The 16,657-nt window shown below is 42.2% G+C and overlaps 1 protein-coding gene across 4 annotated transcripts in view; it reads left to right on the forward strand.

Moving 5' to 3' along the window:
* The window catches only part of MKRN1 (makorin ring finger protein 1), a 31,237-nt gene that overhangs the window by 7,135 nt on the left and 7,445 nt on the right, over positions 1 to 16,657 (forward strand). For 2 of the 4 annotated variants that reach the window (XM_029963630.1, XM_029963632.1), the window contains exons 1-3: positions 3,619 to 3,672; positions 10,573 to 10,701; positions 14,836 to 15,062. In XM_029963630.1, the coding sequence (XP_029819490.1) occupies positions 10,580 to 10,701; positions 14,836 to 15,062 (349 nt within the window). In that variant the 5' untranslated portion in view covers positions 3,619 to 3,672; positions 10,573 to 10,579. Of the gene's footprint in view, positions 1 to 3,618; positions 3,673 to 4,219; positions 4,410 to 10,572; positions 10,702 to 14,835; positions 15,063 to 16,657 lie in introns of those variants that run through there. The other 2 variants (XM_008923369.3, XM_018080358.1) reach the window with 2 other exon arrangements.

Below are 16,657 nucleotides of genomic sequence, written 5' to 3' on the forward strand. Positions count from 1 at the left end.
TCTCCTCCTGTAAAGACAATCCATTCTAGCAGTTCTAGGGCAGCTTTGAACAAGGACTTTGAAACTGATAAAAAGCCTCATAAAAAAGCCATGATACTTTGATATCTAATGCACTGGTATTGTGCATGTTTCAGTTTTATATTCTGCAGAAAATATCAGAGTTGAGAGTTAAATGGCCATGAAGGAATTGATTTACAGGATAAAAGACAGACATGATTCCATGCAGCGTCCACGAATAACATAAAACTAGCTGAAGTAATTGCTAATGTATTGCTGAAGTAATCATTGTCAAGGAACTGATTTTACTGCAATCCATTAATCAGGAAATTGTAAAACATAGGTTGTTAAAGCAGTACTTGTACTTTACACTTGTCCGTTTCAAAAGAGATTTCCTGAAACTTTTGTTTAACACAGCAGTAACAAATGGTGTCTTATTTTCTACGTCCTTCCAATCTCTTCAACTAAACACTTTCAAGGAAACTTCAAACAAAACTTGCTGAGTTACAAAGACAATCCGCCTCTGACTTCTGTTACCCAGTCTGGAAGGAATTTAATTGCAGGAATGATAGATTGCATCCTCAGATGCCATAAATGGATACTGAAGATTTTGTGAACAGTATCTTTTTCCTGGGGGGATGGGTAGTCAGATGTATTGTAAAGAAAATGTGTACATAAAATAACATTTTTGGAAAAAATGCACAAATTATGACATCATTTAATTTTCCACTAAATCTGCAGTATTCTAGGAATCTATTTGGGCCATCCCATTGTTAACATGCTATCAGGCAAGATGATTTAGTAATCAAGCCACTCAGTTTCCAACTCTCAGCATCATCTCAAGATGATCTTATGCAATGGGCACCCCAGTTCAGCCTGTCAGATAAGTCAGGGCTAAGAATGTGTTGCTTGATTTGCTATTTTTCTCCTAAAACGAGGTGGAAAATCAGCCTGTTGGGTTTATAGCTCAGCCTTGCAATATGAACCTGTACGTCTCTGAGACAAAATGGAGCTGTTCACTCAGCTCTCTGAGGATGCTCCTGTGATCTTGTGCATATCCTAGGTTCTGGAATTGTGCCCAGCAGGCTTCTGCAGTGTGATACATGGCTGATGATGGTTTGGGAGCAGTCGGAACTACAATGTGTAGATGAGAAAGGAGAGAAAGCCCTGGAGAACAGCTGGTTTGTAAGTAACAACAGGTTTGTAAGGAACTGTGGGGCAACGTGTAACTCCCTTCTCAGTCCCATCTGCCTGCAGTGACCCACAGCTTGCTGCTGGTACTTCCCCCTCCAGGCCTCAGAAGTAGAAGTTAATATTAAACAGGTTGCTGGGTAAAATGGGAGTGGCTGGGAACAAAGAAATTGCCATGGCAAATTCCTGCTGCCTGCTGGGAGCTGGGCCCTCGGGCCACCCTTACATTTTCATTCCTGAGTGATTCCCACACCAATTACCATCTCCCCTGAAACCTTTTGTCTCTCAGGGCCCTCTCTATCCAAGGCATTAGGGAAATGTAAAGCTTCACATTACTTTTGTCATGTCTGCCATGGGACACTATTTTCCTTTCCCTGTGTACCTGCTTTCTGAGAGTCTGTTAAGAGTTGTTAGGCTGGAATTTGCTTACTGGTGTTTCTCTGTTGTATAAGGTTGCTTCTAGGCCACCAGAATCCAGAAGAGGTACTAGAGACATGCAGAATCACAGAGAACACGTTTAACCATTTATTTATTTTACTTTTGTGAGAATTACAGTGCTTGGAACTGCCTGTCTTGCCAGGGCAACAATCTAACCAATATGATGGTCTGACAGAGTTGCTCTTTAGTGATTTAACCTCTTTAACTGTCTAACATCCTTCCACTTTCATCAGGGGATTTTCATGATCATTCTAATGGATCCAAAATAGCTTTCCAGTTTATCTTAATGGCTTGAAAGTATTTGATTTTTTTCCCCCCTAGTATGAAATATTTTTTCCTCCTGCTGTTTCTAACAGAATTAAAGACTGAACATACACACATGGTGCAGTTTTTAAACTTTTGTTTCAGTGCTGAACATCGTATGAAAAATGCTCTGTGATGGACTCAGGTGCAGAAAATAAGTTTCTTCTTTTTGATATGAACTTTTTTAAAAGGTCTTCCCAATCCTCATGGGTTAGTTTTCCACTGAACATCCAGGCTTTCTCATAATACAGATTTGTGAAATTGAATTTACAAACTCTCTGGCATTGATAATCTCAGGAGGAGTCTGCTGCTCCCAACTATCAACGCTGCACAGAGAACCTGGATCAAGCTCTTTGTCTGGGTGCTTCTTGTCTTGGGTAAAGGTTGATCTTATACAATCATGTTCATTCCAAGAACTAGACATCTCTGTGCCCAGACCTGAATCCTATGTAGCTCAGCTTCTAACAAGCCTTTTTTTTTTAAATGCATAACTGTACCCTGGTTTGAAGTCTCTTAACATTGATATGTATATTTCACCTCCTTTTAATTCAGAGTTGTGTTTGCCCAGGTCTGGACTCTGCATATACCAGAAAACGCCAGCATTCACATTGCCTCATTCCTTAGGTCCTTCGAGGGCACTCAAGTTATTGTTTCAAGGCAACCTGAGAACAGATTTACCTCTTCTCTCCTGTCTAGTGCACTTCCTAAAGTCTGGTCATCTTAGGATGGTGTTCTACTGCCTATCTTTAGAGTAAAGGCTTCATTTCAGTATTTTCTAGAGTGACTGATGGCTTGGATATGTTTGATTTCTTAATGTATTTTTAATTAGGGAGGCAGAACACCAGTAACACTGCTCGGACAGACTTCCCCCTTCACCTCGCCCCTGCACCCCTGCTTGTCACTGTCTTTTTGGGGTGTGTTTAGTGCTTGGCTCAAGACTCCCGTCAGTGAGAAGCCAAGGACATGATGTGGATTGGGCAAGCAGGAGTTTCACAACCAGGATTTATTACAGAGCCAGTGAGGTCGGGAGGGACCACGGCGGGACATCCAGTCCAACCTCCCTGCTCCAGCCGGGTCGCCCTGGAGCACGTGGCACAGGATTGCGTGCAGATGGTTCTGGAATATCCCCAGTGAGAGAGATATTACGGCAGGAGGAGGCAATGTCTCTCAGCCCAAAAGCGCAGCACGGAGTGGTTCAGTGACGACTTTCGGGTCGGGCTTTTGAGGCGCCACTGACTCGTTTTGCTCCCCCACCTCCTGGCCGGCGCCATGTCGCCATTCCGTGTTGCTGCCCCCGGGAAAAAGCCCTTTCCCGGCGCCAGCTGAATCTGCCGGGCGGGGCGAGGCCCGGGCGCGGGGGAACGTCGGGGGCGCTCCCCCGCCGCGGGGGGCGCGCGCGGGGCTGCGCGGCCGCGCGAGGGCAGCACCGGCCCGGCCGCGCCCCGCGCTTCCCGCCCGCGCGCCCCGCTCGGCCAATGGAGCCGCCGCTCAGAGGGAGGGGCGGGTCTCGGCGCGCTCCGCCCCCAGGCCGGAAGGCTCCCTCCGGAACTTCCGGCGCTGCCGCGCGTCGGGATAAACAGAAAGTGCGGAGGCGGTGCCCGCGCTGGCGGTGCGGCGGCGGCGCGGCTCTGGCGCGCCCGCGCGCGCTGCCTGGAGCGCGGCGGCCGCCGCGTTCGACTTCGCGGCCGCCGCCGCCCTCCGCGGGGCCGGGGGGAGGCGGCTGGGCAAGCAGGTCACCTGCAGGTACGCGCCGTGTCCGCGGCGGGGGGGGGGGGCGGGCCGGCCGCCCTTCCTGTCCTTCCCTTCCCTTCCCTATCCTTCCTTCCCTTCTTTTCACCCCGCAGGAGCTTTTCCCTCATTGCCGCCGCTCCCCCTTGCCCCCTTAACCCCCCCTCCCCCACGTCACGTACGCGCGGCGCGCGCCGCGCCGCGGGGGCGCGCTCCCGCCCGCCCCGCCCGCGCGCGCCCCCCGCGGCGAAACGGCCCCGCGGCCTGGCCGGGGCTGCGGCCCGCACCGGCACCGACCGGACCCGCCACCGACCCCCGGGCGGGGCTCCCGCGGGAGGCGGTGCGGCCGCGGCTCCGGGCCGCCGGTGGGCGGTGCGGTCCTGGCCCCGACCCGCGCAATAGGGTTTGTTTCTGGGGCCGCGCCGCGCCCGGGGTGGTTTGGAGGCGCTGCCGGCGCCTTGCTCGGAGCCGCAGGCTGCTGTTCATTGTGTGCGAACGGCCCCGCAGCGCCCGGCGCGAAGGGCGGCCGGAAAGGAAAGGGAAGGGAAGGAAGTGCTGCAGCCGCGTCCCGCAAAGCGCGACAGAGCAGGAAATGCGAAGTAATTCGAGCGCTTGTGCGTTTCAATCCACATTTAAAATTGGAAACCAATTCCCGATTGATGCAGCGACAATTAGTTATTAAAGAGGAGAGCAGGAATAAGTCAGGGCAGGCTGCAGGAGGCGAGAAGCGCTGCTGCCCGTGTCACACCGAGGTGCTGCGTCATTTCCTATCGGCGTTTTCCCTTAAACCGTATTTCTGATAAATCTTCTGTATGGGGTTATGCAAGCCGTGCTGCGTGTTTTAAAGCTTGCCAGATGGACTATTTTTAAATCTACACTGCTAGTCTGTTGGCAGGCAGAAAGGAATTTAAAACAGTTTTGTGAATGCAGACATATTAGTTTGTATGAAAGCAAATGGTAATCCAAGATTAACATCGAGGAGTATGTCCTGATTTTTTTTCAATTTTATTTTTAAATAAAGAAAAATAAAAATAATAAATTTTAAATTACTTGTAGCCCGACTAAGTTTCTGAGGAAGTACATTCCGAGTCACTTGGAAGTAAAAAGGAACATCTCTTGGGCAGAAAGGAGGAGGCTCCAGATCTTGCTTCAGCTCTGTATCTGTCCTGCATTTTCTTTTTATATTTGTGCCGATTGCAGGTTGCAGCAGCAGCATGAAGAGCTGCTGCTTGGCTTTGGCAGGATCTTGCTTACTGTGTCCCTTGCTGTGCTGCTCAGTGTGCCCTGTTTAAAACGTCCCTATTCGACATTTATTTCGGCTAATGCCCTACTAACTGGTTCCCTTTGGGAAGCACCGTCTGTCAGCGCTCTCGGAGGGCTCCTGCAGAGAGCTCCTCCGGCGAGCCCCCGGGTTAATGTTTGATGCCGGGCACTTAAACATGAGGAGGAAGTGGCCGAGGCCGTGCTTAGCTCAGCTTTACGAGCGAGGCAAGGTCAGTGCTCCTTCTATATAGATTGCCTCGTAATTTCTGGAGATTGAAAGGCTGAATTAGCCAAATTGGATTTGTGGGACGGCTATAGGCAGGTATAGATGCAGGATCGATTTATTGAAGACAGTAACTGCCATAGTACAGAAGCAGTCAAGTTCATCAGGGTCCTGCAGTGCAGTCAGTCTGTCTAGGGAATATATTTAGTTACAAACACTCTGGACTAGCAGGAAGCTAAAGCTACTCTTTTGTAATGGTTAATGTCCTTTAATGTGAGCTTAAACAATGAGATCTTGGCCAACGATCTGATGAACATCTCCATTCTTTGTTCTCTTTGACTAATCCTGCTAGTTATCTCATTGCCTGCTTTATTAATTTTTACAGGGCTGTTCCAGTTGTAGGCAGAATAGCTTTCCTCAGACTTTAAAGTGAAATTAACAATTTTGACTTGGCCTTCTGGGAATGTGCAATAAGAATTTTGGGTTTCTAAGTTTGGTTTCAGTAGGATGTATTCATATTCAAGAAGATATGTTTCTTATTATTAGATCTTGTTTTACTTTTATAAATGAGCTTGAGGATTTAACAGTAATATGAAGGGGTTAAGTTTCAAAATGCACATTTTTAGTGTGGGAGGTACAGCAGTTTCTGTCTGAGTAACACTGCACAATTCTGTTTGTTCACAGGCTTTTTTACTTGAACCATCATAAGGGTGACAGTAAATGCTGCCTGAAAAACTTCTGGGAGACAGTGGTCCCTTCAGTATAAATGGGTTAGCACTTCATGGCTGCTAAAGGAATACTGCTGTTCCATTGGAACTGGGAGGTTTAAAATTAGTAGCATAAGTGCTTGCTGCTCCTTTGAATACCTGATATGATAAATAGGTTGACTAATGAGTTTTAATGTGCCAGTGTGATATCCTTAGGATGGATGATTAATATCTCAGAGTGGGAGACAGTGACTAAGATGAAGGACTTCGATTTCTCCTAGACATAGCTGTGCTGATGTTACCCTTCTACTTTTCTTGCACCTAAAGTTTAGAAGTCTCACAGTGAAATATAGGAAATCATCATATTCCCTAAGAGATGATGAAAAATAGTTTTCTAATATTACTTCTGTGATTTAGCTGTTTTCAAGGCTCTTGTGCTTTGTAATAATTTATAATATATTTAATCTGGAATAAATAGCAGAACTATTCAGAACTAATTTAATATTCTGATCTTTTTCTTATTGCTGTCTTTGAAATAAGGAAAAGAAGGGTGATCCTTGCCAAGTTTCTCAGTCCTTCAGTTGAGATGGATACATGGTTTTATGGAGTAGTGGTATAGCAAACCTGTTTTTACATAGTCTTGGCACTGTTTGCTCCAGATACTTATGTTTTCCAGATGTAATCTATTTACATCAACTTGATGACTTTTAGCATAACATTTCACGTGTTTGTTTAATAACTGAATGTAAATAAAACCCTTAGCAACTAATTGGTGTCTTTTGAGAGCTGTCTACACGTTTTACCTTTGCTGTTCTTTCTGAAAACCTAGGTCAGGTATTTATCTGTCTTTTCATACAAAGAATGTGCAGTAGTCAATTAATGCCTTAGTTCAGTGCAGCACCAGGGATAAGATGTGGGGCACAAACCTGCCTGTATTATTCCTTCTGTTGCTGCTCTGTTCTGGATCTCCTGATAACGTCTTGCCAAAGGAGGTTATGGAGAAGAAGGGACAAGGAGCTCAGTGCTATTAAGACCAACTTTTTTTCCCCTTTTTCTTAAGGTTACTAACTCAAGTAGAATGTCATCAGCCACTAATATGGCTGAATGCTGTGCTAGATCAGCATGCTTAGCCTCTTCCTTGCTCCCTTCTTCCCTGGGAATTCCCAGTCTCTTTATGGCACCTGAAGAAGCTAATGGCTGCAGTTGGCTGTTATCTGAGGATCCCTGTCTGCCAGGCACTGCCATGGGTTGGGGTTTGAACGAGGTTTGCTGTTGGGTGTGACATTCTAATTTAGCAAAACCAGTAGTTTGATAAACAAAACAGCATTACCTGAAAGTAGAAACATGAAGTAAAGAACAAGCCCCATGTGAATAAGGAAACCCATTGCAAATTTCAAAAGCTATGGAAAGAAGCATTGCATATTGATGTAAGGATATGTTGTTTTGATCAAGGCATTTGTAACTAGCCATGTGTTGAAAATTCTTCTATTCTGTTTGTTGGTGTCACTTGTGTTTTGTACAGTCACGCAGTGAATGAACGGGGGAGATGATCTGGGCTTGGACTCTGACGAGTTCTGTGGTAGGTTCCCTATGCAGCTTAACCAAGTTATGCTTGTATATTGGAATAGGAAAGGCAGAGAGCACTGCTGCCAGAATAATTGCTTTTTGGATGACAGCATCACAGAGACTCAGAGAAAATCCAGTTATATACTCGTCTTGATCTAATTTTACTTTTTCAGATGAAATTACATGTGTTCTCTGACTACCTGACCAAATGCAAGTTTCAAATATCCTTCTATGTGTCACTGAGTGAGGCAGATAACTCATCTGTCTCTCAGTTTTAAGGATGCTTTTTCTGCTATAACAAGAATGAAGAGGCTGGTATTGCTGTTGTGTAGAGTTAAATTTAATAATCTGTGTGTATAAAGATGCTCTCCAAAATAAGTTTTGTTACCTTTTCCCCCAAAATAATGCACTTTGTTTATTTCTTGACGTGACTAAAGCATGTTTTAGCCAAATGCTGCAATTCAATATGTAAAGTCTTAAATTCCTTGTGACCTTACAGTAAAAATCTTACCTCTTGGTGAGGGGGAGGGTTGTGGAGGAAGTTGGTGTAATCCTTGGAGAAATACATTTTTCTCCCCTCCCACTCCAGCCTTCTTGTTCAGATGATGCTGAATTTGCTGTTTAGGATTGAAGACCTTAAAAAGTGATGTGTGAATTAAATTGAACTTGGGAGTGTTTTACGTTTGGTCTTTTTCCTTATATCCTACCATTTCTCTATAATGAATTGTGACAACTTTCAGAATTATACAGAGTCTGTATTTGCAGAGGATTTCCTAACCTAAACTGGGAAAGAAAGAAAAAGACTTGGAGCTCCATTTCCTCTGTCTGAGAAGCAGTGGGAGAGTCTAATTTTGAGGATTATGTACTTAGGATAAGTCGTGTTGACCAAGTGGTTTCTATCAGATGTCCTCACTTCAGACTGGTGCCTTTCTCTTAGTCACTTATTTGAGCTGTAGTGCTGTCCCAACGCTTTGTTGGCTTAAGGAGCAGTGTGGCTGGGCAGTGATCTGATCTAGATTAAAAATAACCATGGGGGCAGTGAAAGGAATGTCACGTTCCATCTGCAGCCATTTCCTGGTCTGAGTCAGCAGGTGGCTATGAAGTTGCTGCCCCAACACATGGGGGAAGCAATGCTGTGTAGAAATCAGCAAAGGGTGGAGATAACACTTGTTAAAGAACAAACACTAAACAACCTGAATTATTTTTTTTACCCTATTGGTATGACTCCCATTTCTTAAAAGCAAGCAAGCCAGAAATTCCAGTTATGTTCTGGTTCTGTGAGTTCATGGGTAGTTGGGTTGTTTTTTTTTCTTTTGAAGTGACTTTGTTTGTGGGTGGGTTATGATATTTTGTTGGTGGGGGGGGTTTGGTGGTTGGTGGGGGGTGTTGTGTGTTTTTTGTTCACAGCAGAGAGTGCAAGGCTGGGTATTGTTCTGTTTTTGCAACACCCTGTTCCTGGTGTGTGCTGGCAGTTTGTACTGCCACTTGACCCTGCAGAGCTTCATCTTGGTCTTGGACTGCTTATTTTTTATGCAGGGCCACATTTCTTACCTAATAAATACGTGACTACAGTGTACAGGCAGGGGATTTTGAGGGTGAGTTGCAGCCTGATGGCAAGTGTCAGCTGGTGGTCTGTAAAACCAGTTCAGATTTTTTTTTTACCTTAGTACGTTGAATACACTCTGGTATTGTGCATCTCTTAAAACTCAACCCCAGGTTTTAATATCTTCCCTAATACTGGTTTGCAAATGTCATTTGGCGAATTATTCACTTGGTCTTATCTGACTTCCTAAAAATATATTGGACTAAATAGTTGTGCAGAAATGCTTTTGCAGTTCAACAACTTGTCACCTTTCCTGTTTAGGAATATCAGCTGAATGTACTATTTTATGAAGAGCTGACTGAATCTTGGTTTGGGCTGCTGAAAGATGATCCCTCTCTCCTGTGCTGGCTGTGTGGCAGTGTAGTCAGCTGGTTGGAGGACCAGGTTCTGCTGGCTGTGCAAAATGGTGGAAGTGCAATAGGAGGAGGGCAGGACTGCCCCATTCAGCAGCAGTATGGGCTTAGAAGGGCATAATCTGCTTCTCAGTCTTTCTTCAAGTGGTGTTTTGTGTGTAACCTAAATCCTCACAAATTTTCTTGTTTATGAGGTCTTCCTATTTCCAGTGAGTTCAGAGTTTGCAACTTAGTTGGTGTCTGGGGACCAATACTGCTTCTTTCTCAACTGAAGTGTTGGTAAACATAATTACCTCTAACATAGGTTTTGAATTTTTTTTTTTTTTTCATTTTTTTCATTTTTTTTTCTTGGCTAATACTTTTATGTGGATTGGGAAAGATGTACTTGAACTGGTATTTTCAGTTGTAGTTTTGATGTGAGCATACTGAATCTGAATAGTTACAGTGCTTTTTGTTTCAAGAAACTTGAGTCTTCTAGGTTAAAATTAAAAAAATTAAAATTGAAAACGACTGTTTTGTTTTCTTGAACAGCTGAATTGAAGATTAAGCTTGTGCTACTGGACATGCTAAAATGTAGCAAACTGTTTTCAAAAGCTTTGAAACTATCCAAATCTTTCAAGACAGGCAGCACAGTATTGAAGCAGGGTGCTTCAACTGATTATTTGGCTCCTATTGCAGGAATCAATGCATGTGTTTTGTCAGATGTAATTATCCATCACAAACATGATTTGCATTCTTGGAGAGGAAATTCACTTTTGATTGAATTATTTATGAATTCAGAATAGATTTAAACCCTTAGGCATTTTGTTTAGGGTGTGTCTGGTTTTGATTCTTTGATTTGGTGGTGGGATTCTCTAAGGTTTTTGCTTGTATCAGAACACAGGAACTACAAGTAAAAACTTTGTCCAAGACTCTTTCCTCTGTGTCATGGCCCAGGATAACTGTTTGCTTTACAGGGTTTTTTCAGGCTTTTGTGAGGGCAGGTCCCTAAATGTGCTGTGCAATTCAGTGGAATAGCTGAGGCTTCCTCTTTTCTCAGATGTTCTTATTTTTATGTTTATACTGGAGCAGGGTCCCACGAGTCTTTAGTGCTGCTCTTAATTGAGCATACCTTGATTTATAGAATAACAAAATCATCCAAATACTTAGTTTGCAACTTCAGTGCTTCTCCTTAATTCACAGTAATCTTTTGTCTTGCAGATACTTCATGCATGGAGTTTGCAAGGAAGGAGACAACTGCCGCTACTCCCATGACCTCTCCACGAGTCAGTCTGCCATGGTGTGCAGGTATTACCAGCGAGGATGCTGTGCTTATGGAGATCATTGCAGGTGAGGAAATGCTCTTGACCCTCCTGCAGCAGTCCTTTCACTCTGAATCCCTGAGTAGAGAGCTCACAGAACGGCAGTGAATCTTAGTGTTCTCCTTTTTCATTGCAACTTCAGAAATTTAAAAAAATAGCTTTTCACGTACTCTGTTCTCTTGCTAAGTAGCAGTGTTTGCTTTGCTATGCAAATAAGTGAGTGAAGGTGAGACCTTGTTTTTGTAAAAGTAATAGTTGTCAAGATGTGGGGTTTACTTGTTTATTAATAATGTGAGTAGATTAGTTGAAATCTGAGACTACATTCAGACTAGTTGAGTGGATAAAACTGAGTTACATTTGTTAAGTGACAATAAAAGCTGAACAGGTAAGAATTTTTTTCCCCTGATATCGTTTATCTCTTGAGGATTTGGTACTCTGACACTTGAACTGCCATCTTGGAAAAGTAATTGGAGTTTGTCATGTAAGTACTAAAATACTGCCTGTACAAAATAGTTGTACATTATGAAAACATAGTATGAATTAAACTGTACCCCTGAAATTATTAAAAAAAAAAAATAAACTGTGAAGAAAGGAAACTGATACTGTCCTAGTGGAGCAAAGCTTTACAAAGGCCTAGGGGTGTTTGTTTCATCATACATTGATTTTACTGAAGTTTATCAGAAGCTTTAACATTCTGTCTTATTGCAGTTCTAATGAATGACTAAATATTTGCATCATGATTTAATATGGTGGTTCATAGTTAGCTTTGCTTTCACATATGTATAAGAAAGAGAACAAAAAAAGCCTCCCTGTAGCCTTCTGTGTGCCGGTGTTGCTTTCTTGATCATTTAGATCATGGTCTTCAAGCTTTGGATCATGCCTCCATCAGTGAAAAACTTCTGAGCTCCCACCAACATACATATTTATTTATAGTTTATATGTATCTGCTGTTGTGCTAATGTTATGTACATTATAAAACATACACACAAATCAGAATTTAAGAAAGGATGTATTAAAGGTGAAATAAACAATATTTAATAAAAATTTTATAAACAGTCCGAAACTATTGTTGCTGTCACTAAAAGCCTTATTAGTAATAATATTTTTTTACTGACAGTAATGTTGATTCAGTGGGATTCACTGTTTTCTAAAATCTCAGTTTAACACTTTGTAATAGTTATTCGAAGGTCCCATTTGAAGTTCAGTTTTTTTCACTCCTTGGTTTTAATGGCTGTCAGAACTGAAAAAGATCTTTCACGGAGATACGCGGATCCCAAAGGAAGTGTGTTGTTGGCTGCACTTACTAATGTGGGATAAATTTAGCTGGTAAATTTCCATTTTCCCTGATGTCAATCAGCTGTTCTTACAGATTAGCTGGAAGGTGTTGCATTGTTATATTTTTAGCAAATGGGTTCAAAATGCACAGGACCTCTGAGTTTGGAAATTTTTTAAGCATGTTAGAGAATTGTTTCCAAGCTTTAAGTGTACAAGATACGGAAGTTTTTTTTGGAGTTGACACACTTGCATAGTTTTTGCCAATAAAATTGCATAGTGATGGAAATATTTCATTTTCAAAATGTTGTCTGCATACCACAGGTTTCTTTTGAAGAGCAGTTACGTGTTCTTAGAATGTCTTTGCCTTGAAGGGGCACTTTGAGTGTATTTGGTTTTGGGTTTGTTTTTTTTTTTTTTAATATCTGCTCAGTAGCTTATTACTAATAGTGACTTGTCATCATGGAAAAGGTCACAAATTTGGACCACTTGTCTTTGTGAAGTAAACATACATAACTCATCCTTGAGTCATCAATTTTTAACTGCTTTACCATGAGATAATCAGCAAACATATGTGTGATAGAAAAGATTTTTATGGTGGCTCTGCAACTCTGAACTGTTGTAAACCTTTGACTATTTAAAGGCCTTGTTTTTACAAAATTGACTATATTTATGGCCTTCTTAGTTCTTGGGTGCTTCTGGATCCATCTTTGCTACAATATCTTACCTATGAATGAGGCAGTGAATGAATTTCTGGTGTGGTGTTATCTCTGGAACCTTACCCTGGAATCGTTTATTCTGGTCAGAGCAGGTGCTCCTTCAGTGATTTCACTTGCAATTTTCCCATAAAGCATTATTTTTATTAAAGTAGTCATTTACTGTTGAAAATGTTTCTCTTCTGGTACATCTTTTCTTTGGTGTCTCACAAAAAGTAGTTCTTCGTGTATTTTATTATTGAAACAGAATGTAACAAGTATAAGCTGAGACATGTGAGAAACATCTGTACTTTCTTCCTGTACAACAAACTCCTCACACTAGTTCTAGTACTTGTTTCTTCAGATCTCTAGCAGTGTTTTCTGTATGTTTCCCAACAGTATTTGCTGACAAAGGAACGTGTTTTACTTTGTCACCATATTGTTTTCCATATGTAGTTTCAGTCATTTTTACCACAGTAGGAAGAACAAGTGGTCCAGTGGTATGTGGCTTTTTGTTTTTCATTGTTATGTAACAAGCCTCAGAAGAGGCTTTTAAGCACTTTCATGAAAAGTTCTCTGAAGCACTGGGTTGAGTATGGTATGACTTGAAACATCGTGGGAGAAAATTGTAGAGGTTTGTCTTCATGTTCTGGATGTTCAGATTTTCAGTGTCTTGCTAATTGAGATGGCTTTGTGCTATCATTAGTTAATATCTCAAGGTACAGTATACACTGAGGGCAAGGTTCTTTGTTAATAACAGTGGGTGTAAATCCTTGTTTCAAATTGCCTTCTTGGTAATCTTGATTTATTTTGTGCTCCCCCTCCCCCCAAGTTCTTGTCAGAGCTGAATAGGCTGGCATTGTTTTTACTTTGTAGAGTGGCTGATGAAGAGCTTGCAGTAGTAGGAGTAGAAGTGCTAGCTCTGACATTTTCTTGTTTGCTTTTGCTCACATTATCAGAACTGTCATCAGTACACAGTTGGGGAAATCTTTTCAAGGCACTTGTTCTCTTTGTCAGGGTTACTTTAGGTAAAACAAGATAATATCATCTGTCAATCCATTTAAGTGGGCACAAGCAAACTGCAATGTGTTGCAATATGCTGAAAGTGAGTGAATGAGGGGGGTGCCACTGTCAGCCCCACTGGGTGATGGAACACCTGCTCCTCTTGCAGGGCACCTCGTACATACCACACGTGGGACCCTCTGACATATGGGCTGAGTGAGGACACTGCTGTCAACCTGTATGTTAAATATTAATGCTTTCTTTTTTAAGGGGGGGAAAAAATTACAAAAAGCTCTAGTATTCTCTTCCTGCACCCCCGTGGTTTGTCTTGCACACCTCATAGGGTGCATGCACTTTGGAGGCCACTGATGTAGAGGACTGAAGGCTTGACTTTTAAATTTGGGCTTCATAGGATTAGGATTTCAAAGCTGACATTTGGTTGGGAGCATCTCTTTAATGTGCAAGAACTGTGACACTTTGGTGTTTTCAATCTGACAAAAGGTAAATTAATCACAGTCACTTAAAACTTTTGTATGATCTCAAAAAATTCCCTCCTGTTGTCCTTGAAATTAGGCAGCAAATATCCAAGACTTCAAAGGTACACTTGTAATTTATTTTCCCCGTGTAGTCTACTAGTTGCTAGAAGACAGATTTTTGAGGGAAATGGTGCTTTCCTGTTTGTGGGTGGTGGGGATCAAAGTGTTCTGAGCATCATTTTCCACCGTGAGTTGAAAGAGACATTAGAAATAAATACTAAAATTCAGTGTAAAATCTGAATGACACAACATGCTCAGACACAGGAAAAGAATCGTTTATGTTGGTGGGGTTCTCTGAAATAAGTGAATGAACTAATTTTTCTCATTCAGCAGTACTGCATATGCACAGTAGGTATCTGACCAGTTGTAGACATAATTGAAGTTCTGTCTGTGTAAATTAAGTAAAAATTGTGTTATGCTGCTCCATTTTCTCTAAAATCATGAGTTCCTTCTGTTTCCTTAAGCAGTGCTGACAGATTACACAAGTGGAAGCATGTCTCTATAAAGGGTCATCAGTGACTTTCTCTTTCAAGCCATTTCTAGGTCCTCCTTCCAAACAGCATGTTCACATCTTCATCAGTTTATTTCCAGTACATTGGTCTGCTCTACAGAAGTATTTTTTATGAAAAGTTGACGTGATGATGTTTGTCTTTTTAGGTATGAACATACCAAGCCACTAATGCAGGAAGAAGTGGCAGATGTGAATCCAGATGCAGAAATCTATCCCTCAGTGTCCTCAGACTTCGCACCGCTCCCTGAAACAGTTGAAGAATTTATTGCTGAGATAGAAGATGAAACCACGGATCTGGCAGCTGCAGGAGTAGGTGCTGAGGACTGGGTGAATGCTGTGGAGTTTGTCCCTGGGCAGCCGTACTGTGGACGTGGTAAGCTGATCATGGGATAGCAGTGGATTTCCATCATGGGTCAACAGTTTGTAAATAATTGCACATGTAGTGCATTTATCTTAATGCTTTTGGGTGCAGCTATTCATATTTATTAACCCCTTCAAGCGAGCTTGAGTTTTCCAATGTGAAGTTGGACCGACTGTTACACATCAGTTATTACTGTTGTTTTGAAACTGGGTGTATTTTGACAGTCTCTGCATGACTGTGTTTGCTGTGCTGTGCCTCTGAATGACTTGGGGGGTCTCTTTCTGTCAGGTTTAGTTTGCATATGTGATTGGAGAAGAAAATATTGGTGATGCAATTAATATCACTACTCGTGGAAGATAATCTGCTGCCTTTGTGTTTTGGGCCAGTTGGCTTGTTTCAGGGTGTTTTTGCAATCTTTTAAAGGTTTTTCAGTGAAGGTACAGATTCCTGTGGAATGAATTGAAGCCTAATGTTTGCTTTCATGCATCCATGGCAGTTCAGGCCAGAGGCCGAAAATGAATTATTCTAGTTACCTTTCTGAGACTGAACTTGCTATTACTGTGACAGACCATGATGAGAATGAGACTGAAGAAGCTCATCATATGAAACCAGACAGTTTGAGTAGCATAATTGTCATCTGCTTTCCCTGCAGAAAGGTAGTACAAAGTCTTAAATTTTAAGTGAAAAGCAGGCTGAAGGTGTTTACTTAAAAATCATTTCAGTTTGGCTCTCTAATACTGAAGGCCCTGAGTACTTAAATTACTGTGTGAGTTCAAAATGGACACCTTGTGCCCAGAAGAGTTCAAAGTTGCCATACAGTGCTCAAATTATATGCTACTTTGTCTCCACAGCACTACTCAGATTCTCAGATCTGAAAAGAGAATTACCTTCTCAGTGTTCCAGGGTGCTGCTTACAGCCTGCTGTGATCTGGTTTGAGGAGAGTGAAGAGGAAAGGAATGACCAAGTGACACAAACAGTTTGCTAGCGTTTTTGAGATGTTTGATTATGGAGTTGTTTGATGAATGTGTGACTTCAGCATATCCCAGAGGAAGAAAAACTTGACTGCTACCTGTTAGTGTGTCACCCTACAATCAAAAAAGATACAGCTTCTGTGCTTGTTGAGGCAAAGGATCCCTTTTTTTTATACTCTTTCAACCAGAATAGAATAGTTTAGGTTGGAAAGAACCTCTTGATTTCATTTGGTTCATTTCCTGCTCTAAGGTTGCCAGGGGCTTTGTTTAGTTGAATCTCTATCCTTGGAGATGTTCAAAGTGCCATAAGCTTTGGGCATCCTTTGCAGTGTTTGACTTTTACAGGGAAAACCTCTTTCCTAGTATGTAATTGGATTTTTCTCTGCCTCAGCTTGCCTTCTGCCGCTTGTCCTGTGCACATCTGACAAGAGTCAGTCTCTCTTCTTGGGCTTCAGCCTCATTAATGGCTGGGTGGCCCTCCACTGGAATCAATTGATTGCGAGTTAGAACAGCCAGAGATCTTTTAAATACACTTACTCCTTAAGGAAGAGCTGGTGTTTTCTCTGGAATTCCTGAAGTGTATGAATTTTTTATTGTAGTGTCAACTTAGTTTAACTGAAACAGTTTCTTTTTCT

The sequence above is a fragment of the Manacus vitellinus genome, unplaced genomic scaffold (genome assembly GCF_001715985.3).
Source record: "Manacus vitellinus isolate BGI_N305 unplaced genomic scaffold, ASM171598v3 scaffold_5_pilon, whole genome shotgun sequence".
In the NCBI taxonomy this organism is placed as follows: Eukaryota; Metazoa; Chordata; class Aves; order Passeriformes; family Pipridae; genus Manacus; species Manacus vitellinus.